The 23,848-nt window shown below is 43.9% G+C and overlaps 1 protein-coding gene across 4 annotated transcripts in view; it reads right to left on the reverse strand.

Moving 5' to 3' along the window:
* Positions 1-2,141: 2,141 nt before the first annotated feature.
* The window catches only part of TBC1D17 (TBC1 domain family member 17), a 743,081-nt gene continuing 721,374 nt past the window's right edge, over positions 2,142-23,848 (reverse strand). For all 4 annotated transcript variants that reach the window (XM_069605252.1, XM_069605249.1, XM_069605253.1 and 1 more), the window contains one exon: positions 2,142-2,530. In XM_069605252.1, coding sequence (XP_069461353.1) covers positions 2,318-2,530 — 213 coding nt within the window. In that variant the 3' untranslated portion in view covers positions 2,142-2,317. The remainder of the gene's footprint in view (positions 2,531-23,848) is intronic.

A 23,848-nucleotide genomic window follows, 5' to 3' on the forward strand; every position in this document is an offset into this window, starting at 1 on the left:
GTATGCAACAAGGATGTTCATGAGCTCAATTTTTTTGTTTGTTGCACTGTCAGTCCACTAATAAAGCTTATAAAACGTGCTTTGAAACAGATACAACAAACATTCAGACATATGCTTAAAAAAACCAAGATATATGCAGAAAACCTGCTAGCCTTCTCCTTGCACGCAAAGGACTTTTGACCTCAAACACTCTGGGTTCCACAGCTTTCAGCTACATACCTTCTGTTGGCCGACTAGGAAAGTCTAGCTATAAGGTCAGGAAGTGGCAGTAGGGGGAAGTGACTAGGGAGCTTGGCCCCAGAAATGAAGCCTAATGAATGACAATCACTGTTCAAAAGACCTAGGAGGCCAGACAAGGTGCAGCACCTATGCGAGGCAGAGTTCAGCCTGCCTGTGCATCCCAAGGTAGAAGAAATGGGGGCCTTTTTTTTTTTAATAGTCCGGGAATTCTATCTCTCTGACCAGAAGATCATGCCTACCAGATCCTCTAGCCCTTTGGTAAATCGGGAGAGCTGAGAGACAGCCTCCGCCTTGCCTGGCATTCGCCGATCTTTGCTGTGCCTAGTGTGCAATGGTGTCCAGTCAAAGGGTCGACTACAAAAGGATCGAATGTAATAGGGTCGACGCAATAGGGCCGAAAACAAAAGGATCAAATGTTTTTTTAATTATATATCTTTTTTTGGGTTTTCGTATAGGTAAAAAAAAAGTGTTTTTACCACAAAAACTGGGGTTGAGGGGGACCCCTCCACCCAAAAAAAAAGGAAAAAAAAATGTTTTCAATCCTTTTGTTTTCGGTCCTTTGACCTATAACCGTGTGCAATGTATCAAGAGCGGGAGAAGGCAAAGGTAGCAAAGTGAAACAGTGAAAATGGGTGCTGTCTGCAGGGCCAGTGGGAGGAGCGTACTGGGGGCGGTGGAAAGATTGAAGATGTGAGCGAAGGATAGCAATAAAAGGAGAGAGAAACAGAGCAATTCAGTCCCCTTGCTCCCACATGCATATTGTAAATGTTTTCTGCATTCTCAGTCTAAACCGATTCCTGCTACTGTTAGACTTGCCCCCATCAGTGACCTTACAATGAATGTAGTACTTGCCCACTAATGACTTGTTATCGATCTACTGTTAAGCACAGGTTCTACTGAGCTGTCCCTGCCCTATTGGGCACTTGCATCTTGGTGAAGCCCGTCTACTTATAGACGTTCCCTACTCCATTAGGTTTGCCACACTTAGATGTCGACTTGGAGATTTCCTCTCTGAAGCATGAACTGATTTGTGTGTTTTCTACAATAGGCTAACCTGGGGCTATGATATACTAAACGTTACCAATGTTGAGTTACAAGTGCATTGTATATTATGTTATGCAAGGTTATGCCTGGCGGAATTAACCAAGATATACTGTGTTATGCCACACTATGTTATGCCCTGCCTCCCTTTCCAATTATCCACTGCAATACAAGCACGCTCAGCCTTCCACTTGGTCATGAAGCAATGTGGCCAGTCAGAGGCCCAGCAGTTTCAACTAAAAATAGCCTTCCAGACAACACGTGAGAACGTGCATGACTACGTTTCTCTGAGGAACTGGTAAGGTATAGACCGGAACCCTGATTGAACAACATCCAGTATCTTGCTGCCTTGTTTTCTTGATAGTTATGTAGTCTTGGATTTTCTCTGTGGTGTGGTTTGCAGTCTACTACATACTCATTGAAAATATGCAATATCTTAAATGTACTCTCATTTAGCTTATAGTTAATCGAAACGCCAGAACTGTGAGATACTGCACACCCATGCTATCCCACAGTGTTACAAGGCCATGTGAATGGCAGGTTAAAACGCTACAAATGGCACGTGTCAGTAAAAGGTACACACCAGCTCACAAACACTGAGTTTCAACCAAGTTGAAACGGATACATGAAAAAATAACATTCTTACAAATGTCAGTCTTCCTGAAAACATACAAACTTGCAGCAAGCAGACAGACGTCGGATTTACACACACATACACAACACTGAAAGCTCTACAATCCCACTTAAACATAGGACATTTTTAAGAGACAAGAGATGACGACAGACTGTGCGTTCATAAACGCACGTCATCGTCAGCACCCTACTCGTCCTCACTCCCAGTACGATCCAATGCCTTGTGGTCTGTTGGCCGGGAGTTCTTTATTTAAATGTGACAGAGTTAAATGTCTTGTTTTAGAAACGCTGATCAATCAAGGCCCGAGCTAGCTCCCAGTTAAAGTGCACTTTTAAAAGGGGAGAGGTTATGGACAACTGGATGGAGAGGCAGGGAGATCATGGCACGGTCCTGAACAGTTACTTAGGGGGATAAGCTTTGTGAGGTGGCACTGTCCTCCGTGGGCAAGATCTCAATGCTGCTGTCCGGTTGGCTGGCCGAGACGCTGTCGGTAAGGTCCAGCTCATGTGCCTGGCTAGGCGACAGAGGATGTGGCGAGCTTCCACCGTCTGTGCTAGGAGTCTGTGATTTGCTTGTTGCGAGACCAAGGACTTCCTGCACGTTGTGTGGCAATTCCTGCAATTTAAAGAGAAACACAAAACTGTGAAAATAGCTAAAGACATTCGAGGCTTGTAACTCCCAATGCAGCAATCAAATTAAGGTGTCCTAGAGTGTGAACAGGAAAGACTAGGGTGCCCTAATAAAATGAGCAAGAGACGCTGCAGGGCAGGATAGAGGTGCATTAGGAGCTGTGCATGGTATCAGTCCTGGAGTGGCAGGGTGACATGCAGGACAGGATCAAGCAGAATTCAAAGGGATGTGTATAAGAACAAGTTACTTACCTCGAACAATCATTTTGCAGTTTGGGGTCTGTTCTAGGGGTACATGATTTGCATACGTTTGTCTGACATGTAGTGGTTACATGAGGAATAGGTTTTAAAAGTGAAGTGCAACCCTACCGACTCTACACGAGAGTGCTTTTGTAACGAAACTACTTTGCACTGGAAGGCCAGAAAGCCCTTTATATCAATGGGAAGCAACATGCCAAATGACCCAACTGCATCTTGTGGTTGTTGTATCAAGTTCCATGATACATAAATGGGTTGCACAATACAGCTACCCAGCTTTCACACACCCAGGTCGGAGTATAGAGGTCTGTCTGACATTATTTAGACGAAGATACAGGGCACAATAAAAAAATACATATTTTAATCAATATACACATAATTACTTCCACAACATAATAAAACATAAAACACAAGCCTTGTGTCCGACTAACAAAAATGTTGTCCAACTTGCATGTCCATCTCTATAGATTATCTATTACTGAATAGAGAGACAGGAGGTGGGGTTAGTACTGAAAGTGAGAGGTATATTTGCAACCAAATATGCACACGTTAACCCTCTCTATCTTCATCTTAATCTTGTTTTTTCATCTTAAACTTGTCTACACCTAATCGCGTTTCTGGTTCCAGGGGCCACAGCACGCCCATTGATAAATCTAGTTTGCGTGCTCCCTTGGAACCGTCTTCAAGACACTTTGTTGGTGGCACGTAGTTGACTTATACGTGTCTTGAAACGAGTGACGGCATATGCGTCCGGTACTATAAAAAAATCAAAGCAATGCCGTAGTTAAAACCAACGTGCAAAGTAATAGCTACTAAGAAGGCCGTTTTATAAGTCGGGTGTTTGAGACTGCTTTTATGCATGGGCTCGAAAGGGGGGCCCATGAGCTTAGATAGCACCACATTAAGGTCCCACCCTGGTGGTGGGTTTGAAATAGGAGGGTGAAGTCTCTTTACTCCTTCCATGAAGGCTTTAACTACTGGTACTTTCCACCACAAGACCTTGTTATGGGAAGTGGTGTATGCCGACAGGGCTGCCAGGTGTACTTTCAGTGAGTTAAAAACCAATCCTGCATCTAGCAGGTGGAGCATGTATGTAACAATAGTGGAAGGAGTGCAATCAACTGGGTTGATTTGTCTACTCTGGCACCAGATAACGAATCTCTTTCACTTGTCAAAGTAACAGTGCCTTGTGTTTGGTTTCCTAGATTCCTTTAGGATGTCCATGCACCTCTGTGGTAAATTGAGATGTCCAAGCTCTATGACCTCAGGAGCCATGCTGCCAGGTTCATTGAGTTGAGTTGCTGATGCACTGTTTGACCTTGGTGCTGGGACAGTAGGTTGTACCAGGCTGGAAGTTTGATGGGCTCGCACACCGCCATCCTGCGTAGGTGTGGGAACCACGGTTGTCTTGCCCACATGGGAGCAACTAGGACGAGCATCATCGACTCTCTGTTCATCTTGTTCACCACCTTCCTGATGAGAGGAGTGGAAAAGCGTACGCAAACATCCCTGACCAGTTCATCAGGGCGTTCCCCTGGGAGTCTGGTTGGGGGAACCTGGATGCAAATCCTGGGCATTGTCTGTTTTCGCTTGTGGCGAATAAGTCTATAGTGGGGAAACCCCACTGAGAGAAGATATCTTCTACGACCTCTCTGTGTAGAACCCATTCGTGTTCCTCTGGGAGGGAGTCTCTGCTCAGAGCATCCACTAGGGAACTGAGCTCCCCTGGAACATGTTGTGATGACAGGAAGATGTTCCGTCTGAGTGCCCATATCCAGATTCTTTGGGAAAGCTTGGACAGATTTGGCGAACGAGTCCCTCCTTGCTTGTTGAGGTAGAACATGGCTGTTGTGCTGTCCGTCCGGATTTGCACTGACAGGTTTAGTAGGTGGGGCTCGAACGCTTGAAGCGCTCTGAATACTGCCAGAAGCTCTAGCAGGTTGATGTGGTTCTTGGCCACTGAGGGAGACCAGAGACCCTGAGCTGTGTGGTGGAGATGGTGAGCTCCCCACCCCGTCAGACATGCATCGGTAGTGACTACTGCCTGTACTTCGGGATCGTAAAAGGGTTTTCCCTGTGCAAGATTCTCTCTTGTCCACCAGTGAAGGCTTTGTACTAGTGTTGGCGAAACGACCGCTAGATCGTCCCACTGACCACTTGCCTGAGACCACTGTTTCACCAACCATTCCTGCATGGGACGCATGCGCAGGCACGCGTGGGGGACCAGGTAAATACATGACGCCATCATGCCCAGCAAACGCATTGCTTTGCGTACCGTTATTTGGTGACCGGACTGATATTGCGGAATTTGCAGTAGTATATTCCGAATTCTTTCCTCTGAAGGAAAGGTCAACCCCTATTGAGTATGTAGGATTGCTCCTAGGAACTGTTTGGAGGTGCTTGGCACCAGGCTTGACTTTTTCTCATTGATTGAGAAGCCTAATTCGTGGAGGAGGTCGATAGTCCTTTGAATGTTTGTCCTGAAAATTACTGGGGTTTCCCCCGTTATGAGCCAGTTGTCCAGATAAGTGTGCACCGGGATTGCCTCCCTGCGTAGGTGTGCAGCCGCCACCGCCAGTACCTTGGTGAATACCCTTGGTGCCGAAGCTATCCCGAAGGGCAGTACCTTGACTTGGTAGTGCCGACTGTCCACCTTGAAGCGCAAGTACTTTCTGTGCGCTGGGAACATGGAAATATGAAAATAGGCATCTTTCATATCCAAGGTTGCCATGTAATCCCCCTTTTTTAGGAGGGGGATTACCTCTTGTAGCGTAGTCATACAAAACGTTTGGGGCTTGACATACTTGTTGGCAGGCCGTAAATCCAATACTGGGCGCATTGTCAAATCTTTTTTTGGCACAAGGAAGTAAGTTGAATAAATACCCTTGTTTACCTGGTGTCCCGGGACGAGTTCTATCGCGTCCTTTGCTAGCAGAATGGCGATCTCCTCGAGGAGAATCTTCTGATGTTCTAAAGAGTGTACTCTTTGTCGTGGAGGATGGTTCCGGGGACGCTGCAGTAGTTCTATACCGTACCCTGTGGATACTGTTGACAGCACCCATCTGTCCGATGTGATCCCTTCCCAAGCCTGGGTGAAGTTGGAAATGCGTCCCCCTACTGGGGTTGCGCGAGAAGGGACCCTGAACTGAGCGTCACTGCTTTGGTGGAGGCATGACGCCTCCTTTACTGGGGCTGCCTCTGCCTTTATCACGTCCTCTCCTATTACCCCTGCCGTAACCCTGGGTAGACTGTTGGCTGTTGTTGTTCCACTGTGTACCCTGCCCCTGGGAATAGTTAGATCCTCTCTGGGAATTTTGGCTGTGTGGGCGACGAAAATTACTATTCCCTCTCTGGTTAGGGGGTTTATTGGTTAACTGGCCAAGGGACTTGAGTGTCTCGTATTCGTCCTTGGCATTCTTCAGCACGTCCTCGACCGCCTTACCAAACAACAGATCGGCTTCCACCGGTTTGTCCAACAATGATGCCTGGGTTTCTGCCTGAAAACCAGACTGCCGTAACCATGCATGTCTCTTGATAACAGTACCTTCTGCTATCAATCTGCCTGCGTTGTCCGCGGCGTCAAAAGTTGCTTTTAAAATGCAACCAGACACGGCTCTACCCTCTGCGGAAATTCGTGCTAACTGGCCCTTTAAGGGTTCTGGTGCAGAGGCTATGAGTGCCGCAACTTCTTCCCACTGATGGCAGTTGTAGCTGGCCAACAGGGTGGTGGAGTTTGCAATCCTTGCCTGATAGGCGGACATTGAGGCTACTTTCCTGCCGAAACCATATAGTTTTTTGCTCTCCTTGTCTGGAGGAGCTTCGGACGATGACAAGGGTGTTCCAGCCCTCTTACGAGTGTTAGTGACAACTAGGGAGTCTGGCTTCAGATGTCCTCTTATATAGAGAGGGTCAGACTGGGCTGCCCTGAAAAGTTTTTCAACTCTGGGATTGACTGCTCTGGTGAAGTTCGGGTTCACCAGGGACGGGTCTATTCTTCGCTGAATAGACTTAAGGATAGGGATGGTCTGGGGAACAGGCCTCCTTTCTCCCACTAACTCCTCGGCGAAGTCCCTCTCTTCCTGGACACCGTGGGTGTCAATATGGAAATGTTCTGCTGCACGTGCGAGAACTTCGTTCAGGAGGGGTTGGTTATCGACAGGGGAGTCGGTAACCGGGGCTTCCTTCTCTACCGGGGAATCTACTCTGTAGGTTTTCAACGTCTTCCTCTTCTTGGTCCTCATCGTCCCCATAGTAGCCCTTCCCGTTTTGCTCTTCTACCATGCCAAAATCTTGGTCCTCACCAAAGGAAGTCTCTCCTTGATACAGTGAGTATGGCCATGAGTATGGTTGAACCTCGAAGGGGTCTGTAGACCTCATCGGTGTCTCAAACCGTGGCTTCTTACTCGGGGGGATAGGATCATTAGAGCCTGAGGGTGTAGCCCCTTGTGGATCATAAGAAAGGAAATGGTCTGGATTTTTATCGTAAAAGTCTGCCAAAGAAGACATCCTTGACATGACCCTATCTATGTCATCACTGGACCATTTTTTGGAACTGGGAATGACTCTCTCAGAAAGTTTTGGAGATTTATCTTGAGTAGATTTGCTGGTTTTGGAAATATCAGCAGACCTGGTCCTGTCTGCCTGTCTAGGAGGAGTGGAGTGTTTCACAGGTGTGGAAGAGTGCAGAGGCTGCTTCTTCTGCTGTTTTCCCCCCTCCCCGTGAGTGGAAAAGTGTTTTCCCTGTCCCTTTGTGGCTCCGGAGGTTTTCGACGCCTGGCGTCGAGGATCGGGGGTAGAGTCCCTGTCCTTTGAACGTGGGGCCGCGCTGATCTTGTCTATGGGCTCCGACTCCTGGAGTGCGGCCTGGGGGTGGAAGTCGTCTTCGTCTTCCGACTATCGAACTTTTGTTAGCCTAGGGAGCGAGGCACTCTTGGCAAGAGTGGATGATTGCCTGGAGTCATGCGGCAATCTCGATCTCGAACGCCCAGAGGACACTGATTCGGAACGTTCTGTTTGTGCCTCTTTCCGAGAACTCAACATCGTCGAGTCTCGGTTGGACTTCGTGTGTTTAGTGTGGGTGGTGTGTGAAGCGCCTGTGTCGCCGGGGGTCTTCCCCATAGCCGTCCTGTCGGACGACCTTCCGAGGTCGGGGACCTGCGCTCGGCTGTCTTTCGACGCCGTAATGCCCTGCAGTTCGCTTCGGGGTGGTTCCTCGGCAAGCAGAGATTGCACGTGGCGTGCCTGTCGACCCAAGGGTATTTGCGATTGCACTTGGGGCAAAATTGAAAAGGGGTACCCTCCATACGCACCTTGAGGCAGCAGGCTGTTAAGTGTAGGAAATGTATAGGGTGTACCTATATACCAAGAGTGTGGAGTATGTCCAACCCCCCACTCTACCTACTTGCAGGGCCGAGGCCAGAGGCCTTCCGAGGCCCAAATCCGTCGTGCAGCAGCCGATGGTCGATTTCTTCTCCAGCCGGCGTTGAGTGTCGAAGTTCGACATTGGGATGAGGAAGGATGTAAATTAATCAATATTTTGGCAAAAGTATGGCTAAGGCCAGGGGACTCTGCAAAATGCTTCCGACCAGTATGGCGGAAAAAAACAATCTGAGGATCCTAGACGCGTGAGGGATCTTGGGTACAGTGGACGTCACACTAGGGATAGTATTACTGGCACGCCCTGTGTCGATGCCCATTTTCGAGTTTCGAAAAACAAACTGTAATACTCCGCAGTTTCCACTAGATGTCGGCCTATGCACAGCATGTGATCTAAGCAGATACAAGCATCAGAAATACGATTACAGTGAGTAATGTATCCTATATATATATATACAAATACATAGTAGTGTGTATATATATATATATATATACACACTACCATGAATTTGGCTAAACTAGGTTTGCTAGTGTACACAGATTTCTAACCAATTACCTTAGCCGGTGTGTATTCATCAAGCCCAGCTGATTGTTCCACTCAGATATATGCTGCTGTGTCTCAGGTTTCGCAATCGTTCTATCGATTAGTGCGCAAATCTTCCCGCTTTTTAAATGAAACACATCAAACACAAAGGCTACTTTAGAACTTGTTGAGTAATCATGTAATTGAATTTTTTGTCAAATGTCTAATTAGTGACATATGTCATCCGGTTTAAATAGTTACCTAGACTTATCACTTATCACTGTGATGCGATCGGTGGATATTCGCGGGGTTCCCGCTACATTAGGTAAAATCCCGTCAGTTGTTCTGACTCGGAACGCGGCTTGCCGTGTGCAATGGCTATTGCTGCCTTCGTCAAGCGGTTCTGTGAAAAGTATGTGAACGCGAAAATGACTTACACCGTCACATATTGTAAACCCTATCATTTCGGCTTTCTAACGAGATATATATGGCACTTACTTGAGAGCGAATCTCTGCCGCATTCGCAGTTGCCGTATCTCACAGGGGATGAGCATGTGATAGATTGTCACGTGATTTGTACTTGATACACCAGTGTTATGTCTCTATTCAATAGTATTCAATGGTGGACAAACGGACGCCAAGTTGGGTGTCATTACTCGGCAAATGCAGTGCTCAAGCAAGTGTTTTGCTTCACCTTAATATTTATTACATTTTTCCTTTTTTTCGGTTAACCGCCCAGTGTTGAAAAATATTGATCAGGCATCCAAAGCCTTTTTTAAAAAAATGTGTTGTTCTAACGTGTGGGCATATCTTGGTATAATGTCCCCTTTTCTTCTTTTAAGAGCTAATTCGCATCTGCTATTTCTGGAATGTGGGACACGAGCCTAATCTGAGTGCAGCATTTCTATTTCTGTTGATGCTGCACTTGAATGAGACCAATTTTCCAGCAGTGACAGCTTCTTTTGTCTTGTCAGTATGCAGTCTCTATTCACCTGCTCCTATTTATCGAGGTCACAACCATGTTCTGATATGGTCCCCAATTTTTATATATATTTAGCAAATGTACCAACATGCATATATGCCACATACCTAATACATTCATACGTGTATCCAAATACAGGTTAAAGGATAAATAAGTTCCATTCAATCGCAATGTTAAGGCCTTTCTTGACAGAATTCAGATCAAAGATCCATTTCTGTTCCAGTTTTCTTAAGGTCAGATCCCGGTCGCCTCCACGGGGATGGGCTTGAACGGTTTGTATAATGAACCAGTATATGTCCTCGTGGCTATGTTTTGCTTGTTTGAAGTGTGGCATAAGAGGCTTATCCGCCACTGTGTTTTTAACACATGAACAATGTTCACATATTCTTTGACATACTGGTCTTTGTTTTACCAATATAAAGCAACCCAACTGGGCACTTTATACTATATATAGCCCACTTTGTCTGACAGTTTGTGAATGTTTTTAACTGCCATAAACGGCCGTTTAGATCTACTTCTTTGACGTTACTCGTGAGACGACACACTGAACAATTGCCACATTTAAAGTGGGCAATGACCGGAGGTAGATGCCATAGGGTTGTTTGGACAGATTGTTTATCTTTTATAAGTGCATATATGTACTAGTTTGTATCTCAGGTTGGACATTCTCTTAAACGCAAAGAAATGTTTATTTTGAAATCCTCAGTATGAACCATCACCCAATATTTAAAGATGCTTTTGCGTAAATCATTACTGATGGGGGGGAGAGAAGTTACGGATGTGATTTTATCGTCCATGATTTTTGTCTGTTTAGTCTGGCCTACCAAACTCCATTTCAGGAGATGTGTCAAGGCCATTGGCATCATGTAAAGACTGACGCAGATCTCCATCTGACTGTCCTCAGAAAAGACCATGTCAGGAGCTTCAGGAGTTTCACCAGGAATATCAAAAGGCTCCAACTCCACATCAGACCTCTCCTCATCCTCGCATATGTTCTGTAGAGAATGAAATAACTCCTTCCTAGGTACAGGAGCAGACCTGGAGTCAAGAATAGGTCTCACAGACTTCGATAGAGCCTTTCTCAGTAGGATCCATAGCCACAGTGGCCTCCAACGGCAAATCTTGGCCTGTAGGCCCCGATGGCGTCGACGGCGACAAGGGTGCCGAATGCTCCGAGGGACTGACCAAGGGCAAAGCCGCAACAGCCGCACTCGATGGACAAGGCGTTGGCGGTGTCAACGCCTTCCTCGACACCTTCCCAGACTTTGACGGTTTCGTCGGGGATGAAGACCGGAACCTGGATCTGGCACGTCTCTGGCGATCTACCAGAGCCTTGTCTGAACGGGACCTCGACGGTTGCCGATGTTTATCGCACCGACTGCCTGGGCCCGAAGGCACGCAAGCGTCAGACCGAGACCGTTCCCTGCCGGCTTCAACCGAAGGCGCGGACGGAACAGTGCCCCGAGATTGAAAAATGTCCAGCATTTTCTCCCTGAAAGCCTCCCATTCCTCAGGAGTAGAAAATGTAGTGGGGCAAGCCACTTTCCTCGCTGAGCCATCATCCGACGAGGACGGGGAAGGCGAATGGTGACGCCGATTCCGGGAGTGCCTCAACGAGGAGGACGAGTGGCGAGATCCACTCCGGGACTGAGATCCCCTGGACTCCCTTCGACAGGGAAAGAGTCACCCCTCGAGTCATTGCAAGGCCTTGGCAGTCAATGACTGGCACTTCGAGCAGTCGTCCGTGTCATGGCTCTCGCCCAGTCACAAGAAGCAGATACAGTGCGGATCCCTGATGGACATCTTGGACTTAAAGTCCCGGCACTTTTTTAAGCCAGACCGCGGGGTTGGCGGGGTAGAAGAAGACATTATCAAAGTAGATAACACGAGACGCGCCGAGTTCTCAAAACAAAACACGTTTGCAGAAAAAATGGAACTGAGGCTACGGGCGCTGTGCATGCTACTTAGAACATCCGATGACGCCACACTTGACGGAGACCTTCAAGGGACATCAACCCGACGCAGGACGCCCTTTGCTGAAAAATTTCCGAAGCAGCACAGCTGTGGACATTACATGTCAAAGATGTGGAATACGTTGGAGGACACAATCCATTCGAAATATCTTTTATGAACCAAGGGAGAGGGCAGGCCGAATCCTGAAGAGGTTAGAATGAAATCAATCCATTATTTTGATTAGCTCTGATAAGGGAGAGACATTGGTCGCAAGACATAGCATTAATAAGGTATTCTCATAATTCTACGGGAACCTTTTCTAAGCTGACCATGCCCTATCCACAGTGGATGTAGACTATTTCTTTGCTTTGATAGTTTGCCACAATTAAATGATGAAGAAAGAGGATGCAGAAATTGAAAGCAGAAATCTCAATGGAAGAGGCTGAAGAAGGCATTAATAAAACAAAGAATGGTAAAGTTTTGCAAGTGGATGATTTCCCAGTTGACTTCTATACATTTCTTGTATGCAAGCTTGTTCTCTTGTTATGTGACTTGTTCTGTGAAGCTCTGTCTAGGGAGAGTTGTCCAGAGTCAACACACACTGCCCTGTTTAGCTTTATCCCTAAACCAGGCAGAGATCACATGGACTCTGCCAATTACAGGCCAATCTCCATGTTATTATAATTTTTATGGTATTCATTGAGCGTTGACCTAGCTTCGAGAAACAACGGAGCACTTTAGAGAGGTACACACCAACACAGATGCATAAGTGAGTGCTTTTCAGTGGTAACATCAGAACAGATATACAGCGGGGTATAGGACACAGAGGGGTTCACAGGGGGGTACAGCTGTACTGTGGCAGGGAGGAGAGTGGCAGGCAGTGTCTAGCGAGTGAGGTGGTGCGAGGGGCAACGGGATGGCCTAGCTGTTGAGGAGAGACTCCTTGAAGAGGTGGGTCTTAAGTTATTTTCTGAATTGTAGGAGCGTGGGGGCAAGTCTGATGCTGATCAGTTAAATTCAGATACATCTTAGCGAAGGTATTCGCCTTGCACCTTGATAAAGTGATAGGGGTCCTGCTGCATCTGAGCCAATGTGGTTTTGTCAGGAATAGATATGGCAATAATAACATCAGAACACTCTTGGACATCATCTTTACTTATAGGGACTAGGATGTCGCAGCAGCGACCTTAATTGTCAACGCAGACAAAGACTTTGACCGTGTGAGTTTTTTAATGCTCTCTGGGAAGGTTGGGCTTTAATCTAAACATCATATACTTTTCAGGGCCTCATGTTCTGGATAAAGGGCATGTATATCCACCAATGGAGTGCTATCTGAAGGAAACCAATTAGGCTAGGGAACGTGACAGCGTTGTCAACTGCCTCTCCTGCTTTTTAACCTGGCGCTAGAACCTTTGTTGGTCACTGGGGGAACACAGGTCTCTCTCTTATGGAACAGCAGAGGTTAGGACATTGTACTATGATGCTGTCGATGATGTGTTGATTTTGATGGAAGACCCAGAAAAAATACTTGGAAACTCTGTAGGCAGTTTGGAGAATCTTAGATCACAAAGTTAATTGGGGAAAGTGTGAGGTCTACCCACTATCCAAGTTGTGCATTAGGTGCAATTTCCAGGGGAGAGGGTTAAATTGGTCGGAGGGTGGTATGTAATGCTTGAGTGTAATAACAGTGAGTATATATCAGGCTCATTTATAATTTTATTAATTTAATTTATATTTCTAAAGTGCTGGAAGGAGTGGGGAAAGATATTGGTAGATGGTCACATCTGCATTTGAAGTAGTGGGGCACAATTATAAGGATTAAGATGGCAATTCTTCCTAAAAAGTGTTATATCTTGAATGTCCTACCACTCCCCTTCAGAAACCAGGAACTGAAGTTGATGTATAAAGCCACTGGAGCCCCTTTGTGGGGTCTGAGGAAGAGGGAAAAGGTTGGCTGGCAGATCTCGCAGAGGAGTGTAAAAAAAGGGTGGGTTTGCCTACTGGTGTTGAGGAGCTACCAAATATCCTTCATGTTGGATGCTTCTAGATATTGGAACAGGCAAAATGAAGAAGATAACCCAGAATGACTAGCCTGTGAAAGGAAATGTGCCCAATCCTATGGGCTGGATAACTTTTGGTCAACAAAACGTTTCCTGAAACAGCAGGAACTGGAAGGAGTGTATGATCTTGCTGGGTTCTAGTATTCTACTACATGTAATTGTATCCCTGTGAGGGTAATCCAGTATTACAACTACAAAACAAAACGCTATTCTGGAGGTCATGGGCACTGGTTAATATTCTAAAGGTGGAAGACATGTGACTGTGCTAGTCACTATACACCTGTGCATTTATTTAATTCAAATGAACGCTCTCCGACAGAGAGTAAAGGAGGTCCTCGTTATTAGGTGACTTGATTTGTTTATTGGATGAAGTAACTTCACATGAGATTGGTAACACCCTGCACGTGGTTAAAGTGCTAATGTCAGGTACCAGTTAGGCAGGTACTCTCCAGTACATGCGGTTTGATGCACAGGAGTCACCTTATTGGGTGGGTGGAAGTAGGGAAAACTTTTTAAAGACTGAAGTATGTACGTATCTGTCCGGGGTAATGTAGAATGAAATGAGGAAGAATGTCTACGGATATAGGGCAGCAAAAGTGACAAATGTATGAGATAAATACAATGCAGCTGATACTCTTGAGTAACTACTGGTCGCTGCAGAGACTGCATAAGCAGTGCCTGTCAAAGTCCAATTCCTGATGGGCATGCACGGATAGAGGTGACACCTTTGGGCATTGGTTTTGGAAATGTCCAAGTGCTTAGGGCTGCTGGAGGGCTAACTTTGATAGCATAACACTTTCTGCAGGTACATCCTTATCCGGCACATCACCTGTAGACTTCCTCAATTACTTACCTAAGCCTTTACAGTTACGTGTCCATGTTTGGGGATGTGGAAATTGTCCAGCAGACCTAATATGGAGGACAATGTATAAAGCATGGACCCCTAGCCAAATATGAGAGGAACTATGCAGGATAGGCATGGCAACATTGATGATTTGGAGGATATGTGGGGCATGTTTATAGAATTGTATGCTTACCATCTGATTGTTATATTGTCTAGTGTGCTGGATTATATTTAGGGGTCCATTTGGAACGTGCATACTTCAGCTTTGTCTCCCTGACCCTAGGTGTAAGTTAATCCTGACCCCTGATGAGGGAAGTTGGATGCCTTGTCGAAGACATGATTGATTACATTTGATTAATGTGTTAAGTGTGTGGTGGCATATACTCAAGGTCCTCAAGTCCTTTTTTCCTTCCTGCCGTGTCCCATGTTATTTTGCTCCCTTCTTTGATACTTAAGGGTAGTTAAACAGGTTGTGTCAAGTGAGTTTTTCTTTGGAACTGCATGTGTAGGGTTGGACTGGGACAAGAAATAGGCCCGGTCAGCCAAAAAAAAAAATTGGCCCACCCCTCGCCTCAAAAAAGTGGCCCACCCCTTGCAAACCTTGCTCTGATGACATCACCGGAAGTGATGTAATTTGAACCCCACTCCAAAGTGATATCCTGGGAAGTGATGAAACACGACCTTTCACGACCTTTCACCCCTTGACAAAAGAGGAAGTGGCATCAAATAGCATTGTACCTAAGTACACTAAATTACTGTGAATCCAAGCAGACGTCCAAGGCCAGATGATAATATGTTATTGTATAGCACTTACGCTCAAGCTTTTTTTTATAAAAAAAATATGCATACAATATCACCCAACCTGTGTTGGTACTCATTTATCGACCTAAGAAGGATGAAAGGCTATTTCCAAACTGGCCCAGGCATGGCCAGAAACTGGCCCCCACTCCCTAGGGACGATTTCCGTCCGGCCACGAGGGGCCAATCCGACCCTGTGCATGTGGGATTACTGGTGAAATCAAACAATATAATAAAAGCCCAGATGCATGTTTGCCCGAAGCCGTCATGTGCCCGCTTCGCTTGTTACTGCCACTAGAGGGAGCTGTTGCCCTATGCATACTATAATAAGACTTCAAGTTCATCTTCCAGGCGAACAAAATGTGTATTACAACATGATAACATACAATTAGCTGCAGAAAAGGCCCAAGACAGAGATACCACTTTCACAGCATACTTAAAGTTGCATACACTGAGAAAATATATACATTTAAAAGAAAAACATATCAACTGAAAAAAATATTTGATTAAGCACTATTTCCCCAACAAAATAAATTACTTATTTTCCCCATACAGAGGGCTTTCTGCAAATACAATTATTTTCAACATATCACACCTCCACAATGTCTCTATAAACACTCTGAAAATGTATTTCTTAACACATTTTGGCATGTGAACAAGGGCTACTCCAGTAGTACTTTATAAGTGGTTCTATGTATACAACTTGCTTCTGGAGCAAAGCTTTTGTTTAATGGATATGTTTCATTCAAAATAAAATAATGAAATAAAGTGGATAGGTCCCTAACTGTGCATACAAAGGCCACACAAAAATAATAAACTAAACTAAACCTGTTTCAAGGGCATACACTGCTGGGTGTTATGTACAAGGCAAGAGCCCTTCACATCTACTGTAGCATATTCAACTTTTTCTCTGCAGGTGTGGACAGATTTTGTAATAGGCAAAGAAAATAACTCATTTGGCATTCAGAAGCCATCTTCTGAATAAACTTTGGGTCCATGGGCAAGACTAATGTATCACTATATTTCTTTGAAAGACTTGTTGCAACAAAAAAAGCTGTATCTCACTCACAATCTTGGGGGCAGTAATTGTATCTCACTCACAATCTTGGGGGCAGTAATTGATTTGAAAAAAGCAGTCTTTCATGACAGAAATCTTATTTGAAAGACACACATTAATTTAGATAACACCAAATTAACCTCCCATGTTGGAGATGGCCGCCTGCCAGGTGAGCAGAGACTTGTTAGATCTTTGAGGATGTTGGGGAGATTTTTCAAAAACCCTCTCATGAGGGAGTACACACGCGGTTGCTTAAGGGATGAATCCATACAGGACATCCGAATTCCATTCAAGGAATTTAAATCTGGTCTGAAGAGAAATACAATGCTCATGCACAGATAGCATTATCCAATGCACATCAAATCAATTAGAGCCACTTAAGAAGATGCAATGAAAAAATAGTCCAGATACACATGTAATAATAACACTTAGTCAACCAATCCAATATCGGAATCTCTTAAACTGCAAATGCTGTTCAATAATCAGCCTTGAGAAAGACCATGGGTCAAAACACGTATCAGCTGAGAGTGGGAAAAGACAATAACAAACCTAATCTGTGAACATGTACCATTTTTACAAAATTACTTGTCAAATGCACTGTAATGTCATGACAACTTATAAATGTTTGGTGAGCGCAGTTTCCTAGTATATTTTTTATATCTGAGTACCCTTTGATGAGGTGTTTCAGAAGACCAAATCAGTGGTGTCAAAATAACATGTCAATCAAGATAGTCCAAACACTCAAAAGAGGTAAAGTTGCATCAGTGAGGCTTCACTCTTAGGAAGGGAATAGGTTTCTATTAAAGTACAATTAGGCCCAGGCACCTTTGCACTAAAATATACAACACGTAAAATACTGTAAAACTTAACTGTAGGGTTTAACGCAAGTCCCCAACAAGCAGAACTGAAGGGCCCACTGGAAGAATGACTGGCCAGCCTTCATAAAAATACCTTAATGCTGAAAATGGGCCTATTTAGGCAGACTACGTGGGTGTCTTTCTGCAGTTGAAACCCAGAGAAAGCTAAAACAAAAATGTGATCCGACGGCAGATTGGAAAAGCTCATCACATTGCTGGCTGGGAAATAAATGCAGCATTTTTCACTGAAACGGCCACCCATCAAAAGGTGGTACACTGTGACAATTCAGACCCTTTTTTCACCATAAAAACGAATGGTAGATCATTAAAAAGTGTACTTCATTAGTGACTGAAAGAAAAAGCCCTGTACCTTCAGCTGTCATCGCTAAACAAACAATGCTGTGTGAAAAGAAAGAAGAAATCCATTGACACAGCAGCAAAGTGGACCCTGATCAGTAAAACTCACAGTATGTCAAAGAATAATGGCTGATGTTAGAAAATGAAACATGCGAGTTCCTTCCAGCCAAGAACAATTGGTGGGTCTCTGGGCGGAATTTGCAAATTGATTCCCCCACTGCAAGCCTGGTTCGTGCATCCCAACTATTTACAACTGCAATAAAATGTGGTCTGCCTGAATGAAGGGTGTTGAAAACAAATTTTCTCCAGACCTGCTGTCTCCTGAAGGCTTGGTTCTGTGCAGGACAAATGGCCCGAGCCAGTTAGTGACTGGAATGTGGAGCGGGGCAACAGTCAAGGGAAGCTAAAACTCTGAAAATAATACAAGAAAACAGAGGGTGTTCAGATTGGAATGGTGGTCCACTACAGATAACAGGACAGAATGTCAGATGGCAGAAGAGCCTTGTGACATCACAGGGCCGGCCTAGCTCATTATATGAAGTGGGGGATCTCTGTGTTGCCAAGGCCTCCCAGTTATATACGAAAGGCAGCCTACCAACTTCAAACAACAGAATGGCAAATGGCCGGAAGAAAGGAGAAAAATCTTGCAGACATATGAAGATTTACCATTAATTAAATATGATTACAATGGGTGCATTTTCTCAGCTGCATTTTCTCAGCAACCACAAGTTGCACTGCATACAGTATGTTTCCTTTTTAGATAATTTGAAGGCAATTTTTTGAAATAAAATGTGTCCACCTGCGACTTAGGGAAATGTAATGGCAAGCTAAAATGTGTTTCTGGCTGCTCTGAACATGTCCCGAATTTCAGAATTGGGGTGCTGGTGGAGGGTAAAATTAGGTATGTGTAGAGTAAATTGCATGTGCATAACTATTATGCTTTTTGTAAAAACATTGGAAAATTGACAAAAGCCTGTACAACATGGTGCAAATCGGCTGTTTTATTTAATTCCCAATGATAAACTGAATTTGAAAATATATACATTATGGCAGTTACTAGTAAATAACCAAGTTTTACCATGTAGCTACTTTTTGGGTAAAGTCGACATAAGAAAAAAAAGGAACTTAAAAGGGGATTTGCTATATTTCTGTTCTAGACTCCTAAAACAATTGGCTGGGGGTTGGAGAGGAATAAAAAGGACCAATCAAAGGTGCAGGAGTATTGCAGGGCACTGCCCAATATTGAAATCTTGATGGTGTCATCACTGGTATTTTAAGTGGATGCACTATGAGAGAGGAGAGAGCTGCTAGAAATTACCAACAGAAAGACAGTTGCCAAAAATCATCAAAAGGAGATCTACTGAAAGTGTCAGGCCCAGAGATATCCAAAAGTAAGTAGATTGACCAACAAAAGGGGGGGAATCTGCTGGCCTTACATTCTTTCCTTTTATAGTGGGCAGAGGGTGGGGGCAAAACTGTGTAGATCCTTAGCCTATTAAACTACAAATATTAATTTAATTAATTCCCCTTGGCAGAACACCACAGGGTGATTTTTGTTAAAATTCCAAATTAACAAAGCTCATTCCAAGTGTGCGCTGAAAACTATAGACTGTAATGTAATTGGGTAACCCCATTTTGCCCGTTAACCCTGACTTCTTTTAGGAAGAGGGGTATCTTTGTCGCTAAACTAAAACCAGATAAACCCCCCCCCTAAACTGCCAACTTCCCCAGCAAAGTACTTTAAGTGCAAGTGGTTCTGAAATCCAAAATTCTTCAATCATCTCAATTTAGTTTCGCTCCAGCTTCCCCAATACAGACCTTTTACCAGCTTCCCCAATACAGACCTTTAAGTGGAGGGGGGCAGGGAGGTCTGAAATATCAAATTCCTAACTTTTTCAAATTTTTCTGTCAGACTTCCCAGACACAGACCAAAGTAGGCAGTCAGTGGTGGGGTGGGGGTGGTATGAAAAAGAAACCGCTAAATCACCCTGTGTTTATTTTAAAGCAAAAATGTGGGTGAAATAATAATTGCCATATGCAGTTGTACAAACCTGTAAACTAAAATGTTAGCCTTTTAAGCAGCAGGAAAATCGAAATTGCACAGCATGACATATGTAAACTGATTTTGTTCATTGACTAGTGTTGATTATTTCTTGAAGTCAAATCTGTAGAAAGTAAAGTATTGAGATTTGTGCTTTTCCTTACCAACTTGCGTGATTTATTTGTGTAACAAGAAGTTTAATTGTGAGCCACAAACAAGGTGGCATGTGTAGTTTAGTGCGATCTCCATTACCTATCATCCAAATAAATACAAATATATTTCCTATACACCAGCCAGGTTCCTGGCTCATTGATAGCTCAGGGGTTGGGATCCAAGGTGTATGAGATGCATCAGCAAAAATGGGCTGAACAAAGAACTGACATTAAACCGTTTTTTGTGTGACACCTTGGTTGGGGAGGGAAGGAGATTGCTGTGTTGAAGGTGGCCTCCCAATAAACCGTTACAAATTGGGGGCTGCGGCTGGAATTTGGATGGCTATTTTGGACTCATGACACATGACTATTTATTTTGATGTAATTGCATTAAGGTGGAGGGAAGGTCCTCTTTGCTATGTTAAAGTGCCGCGAGGACTTGACCCCTGAGTTCCAGGGAGGTGTGTAAGTGAAAAGTTAAGATTGAGTAAGAATTGATTTTTCAATTGGCATTGTGAGTGGAAAGTAAGCGGGAACAGGGTGATTTTTGCTCCGGCGCAAAGAAATTATACAAAAATTTCAAAAACGGCATATTTTGTAAATGAATGCAATTGAATTAGTTGATGCCTGCAGACATTTCCTTATTAAGCTGTTCATTTGTGGTGAGTGGACAGAGGCGGATGAAAGGAGCTGGCAAGCTAAAATGATCCAAGATGTTAAAAGGAATTGACATTTGTTGTGAAGGTGGTATATGGCACCAAGTATTAGAGGCATTTTATATGACCAGAAATGCCCAAGAAGAACTGAGTCAAATGGTTCAGCTCACAGCTTATCTATACTTCCACTTGCAGTTAGTGGAAGAGTGAGTGCAGAAGAGTGAGGCCTGTGCGCAGAGTCAGACTGAGATTCTAAATGATGCGCAGAAAGAACTTAAACAGTTAGAAGATTAAGCACAGTAGAGCCATCATTTTGAGTTAAAACAAGAAAGCCTCATGGAACAACTCAAAAATGAGTTCAAAACCCAGCAGCAAGAGAGTGCAGAGCCTGAAACGCAGTTTGCTGCACTGCAAGATACACCTAGAGAGTGTGGACAATTTTCAAAAAGTTATCAGAATATTTATAATAGAGGGCTGTTAGATGACCTATTGGCCTTTCAATTACAAATAAAGGAGTTGAAAAATGAAAACAGTCAGTTAATTATAAAAAGGGGTTGATTCCCAAAATGACTTTGATCAGATATATCAGAAGGTACAAACTTTAAAACAGAAATTTCAGCCGGTGAAGGAAAATAACTCTTGAACCAGGAGAATAGTGTCCTTGCACAAGAGGTGCATCAGTTGAAAATGGATGCAGAAAAGATTGTCAGGTTCCCAGGAACTGATTGGAAATAGGCAAGAAAATGTAGAACTCATGGAGAGTGTAAGGCAAGTAGAAGCTGACCTGTTACAGGCAGCGCAGTGTAGTAACACGCAGGAGAAAGAGATTGGTATTTTGAAAGCAAACCGATTTGAATATGTGCACACAATGCAGGCTGCACAAAACAAAAATAGTCGAATCGGAAAGAAATCAGGGAAATAAAAGATTGATTAATGGCTAAGAGTAAAGTGCTTGAGGCCAATCAGGCCCTGGTCTCAGAGTAAAAAAGCCAGCTCTCTGAACACCATCAGGAAATAAGGACAGAGAGAAGCAGGTGTGAGAGTTTGACAAATGAAATAGAAAATTACAAACAGGCATTGAGGCACCCTGACCAATCAGGGTATGGGAAAGGGCCTCTGATCCAGGGGTGGTGCCCTCCCCATCAGGAACCTCATGCCAGTTCACCACAACTTCCAACATGCCGACTGCGAATGACCTCATGCTTTCCACCTACCAAGGCCAAGGAAACATGAGGAACCTAGACTTACCCAGGCCTAGCCAAACTGATCCAGAAGGCCAGTCCTTATCTGAGATTGAGGAGTACTCACCTCTATTACACAGAAAGGAAGGTGGGCGGGCCAGTGTGTCATTGGAAGTTCAGAATAATCCAGTGAGTACTTCAGACCATGAAAACTTTCTTGATGAGAAAATGAGGGAGTTGGGCTTAAAAAAGATGAGATTGCAGAGAGATCACCTAGCGTGCTTCGCTGGAGAAGAACATTCAAAGCTCCAGCCCATGTGGAGCATAGTAAAAACCTCCTTATATTCAGGGAAAGCAGTGAAGCTCCCCAGACTATCTGGAAGGGGGAAGACTTCATAGTTGAGTCAGTCTGAGGAAGAGACCGAGTATTATCCTGTGCCAAAAGGTGACTGCAGGGGAAATGACCCTGAGAATTCAAGGCAGCACAGGCAAGAGAAGCCCAAACCCTGTGGACACTGGGAAGTATTACAAAGTACAATCAAGTTCCCAATTATGGAAACTCCCGTCCCCTGCACACTATTGGTACCTCAAAAAATGTTGTCATAAAAGTACAGCAAGTTAGTGCTATTGTACTCAGAAAAACATCAATTTGTGAATAAATTAAATAAACAGTTCATATTTTGAAAATTACTTTGTAAGTCACAAAAATTGACCCAATCACATTTTCTTGTCAAGTATAGTTGTTTTAATGATGGCCCAACGCGTTTCGTGAACAATCACTTCTATTCTAGAAAAAATATATATAAAAAATACACGTTAGTGCGCATGAAAACAACAATATTCACAGTATCCGTTCAGTTAGCCATTTTTAGATATATCAACTGTTTGTGTCTTGGTCTACAATCTGTTTGAACCTAATTCATAGAAAATATTATTAGGTAAACATCACATATGTAAACAAGTTGCAAGAAGTTGTTTTCAGTGTCATTTAAGTATCAATGATACTAACGAGAGCAAGAAACTGTTGACTTCTAAGTCTTTTGGTAACAACTGATAAGTAACACACTGTGTTGACAAGGCTTACCAGAAAGTCTCACTATTGTGAACCATCAGCGATGTTAAAAGTAGAATAGGAGGATGTATGTCCATCCATATTTTTAAATTCAAAATTTCTATTATCGTCTCAATCGCTGGAGAAGGGATTCCCTAGAACAAGAAAATGTAAAAAATGTAGAAATAAGTCTAATTTAGACTATAAACAGTAAAAATGGAGAATCAAGTTTACCCACAGATGAGGGATAGATCGAATTGGTCAAGGCACAACGTTTTTCCACGTCCAAGTGACCAGATTTGTTGGACAACAATGGGTTAAGATTCTGGCTGTTCAAAGGATAAGGTTTTGGCGTCTTACAGAAAGAAAGATACTCCTGTTGGAAAAGAACACACACAATCAAGAATAGTAGGGGTAAAAAAAACCTTTGTAAATGCCAGAAGGTATTCTGGAGTTGACTTACATAACTTGTTGGAGATAGGAGTCCCGGCGTCATCATCAACAGGAACCGCTTCCTTTTAAGTGATGACGCTCGGTGGAAAATGGCTGCTTTAAATAGTAAGAAAGTGATGTCATTGCGTAGAGAAGCGTGGGACGTCACGGTGTAAACAGCGTGACGTCATCACGCTCCCACGCGCGATAAACGTCAGGACTAAAGTCGCAGTAAACGAGCGCAACTAATAAATGAAAAAAGTAGATAAAAAGACTACCCCCTTTTTTTTAAATATGAAAAGTAGAGTTGGCAAGAAATGTCGAAGGATTGAAAACGACAGCTGCATACAACCTGGATCAATTCTAAGAATTCCATTGGTGGATAAATTGAAAATATGTTCAAAAAAATTATATTCTGGACAAGCACAATGTTTGTATTATCCCTTAGACGGTCAGCAGCGGTGAGAGCTTGCATGTAAATGCGTGTGACGTCGCTGTGTAAACACGGTGACGTCATCATGCGCATGCGTGCAATGTTCACCAAGAGATGTAACTGTTAGTAAACATCGATAGTGGCTATTTGAAAAAAAAGGCTAGGAACTTGGGGTTAAAAGTCTACATCAATGTGTAAAGCTATGCAAAGATAAATAAATGCAAAGAGAAATGCTAGCAATGTCGCAGAAATCAATCTCCAGAGTTTGAGTAAAAGTTAATCATTAGTAAACT

This window comes from Ambystoma mexicanum, chromosome 1p (assembly GCF_040938575.1).
Source record: "Ambystoma mexicanum isolate Mex_15411 chromosome 1p, UKY_AmexF1_1, whole genome shotgun sequence".
Classification (NCBI taxonomy): domain Eukaryota; kingdom Metazoa; phylum Chordata; class Amphibia; order Caudata; family Ambystomatidae; genus Ambystoma; species Ambystoma mexicanum.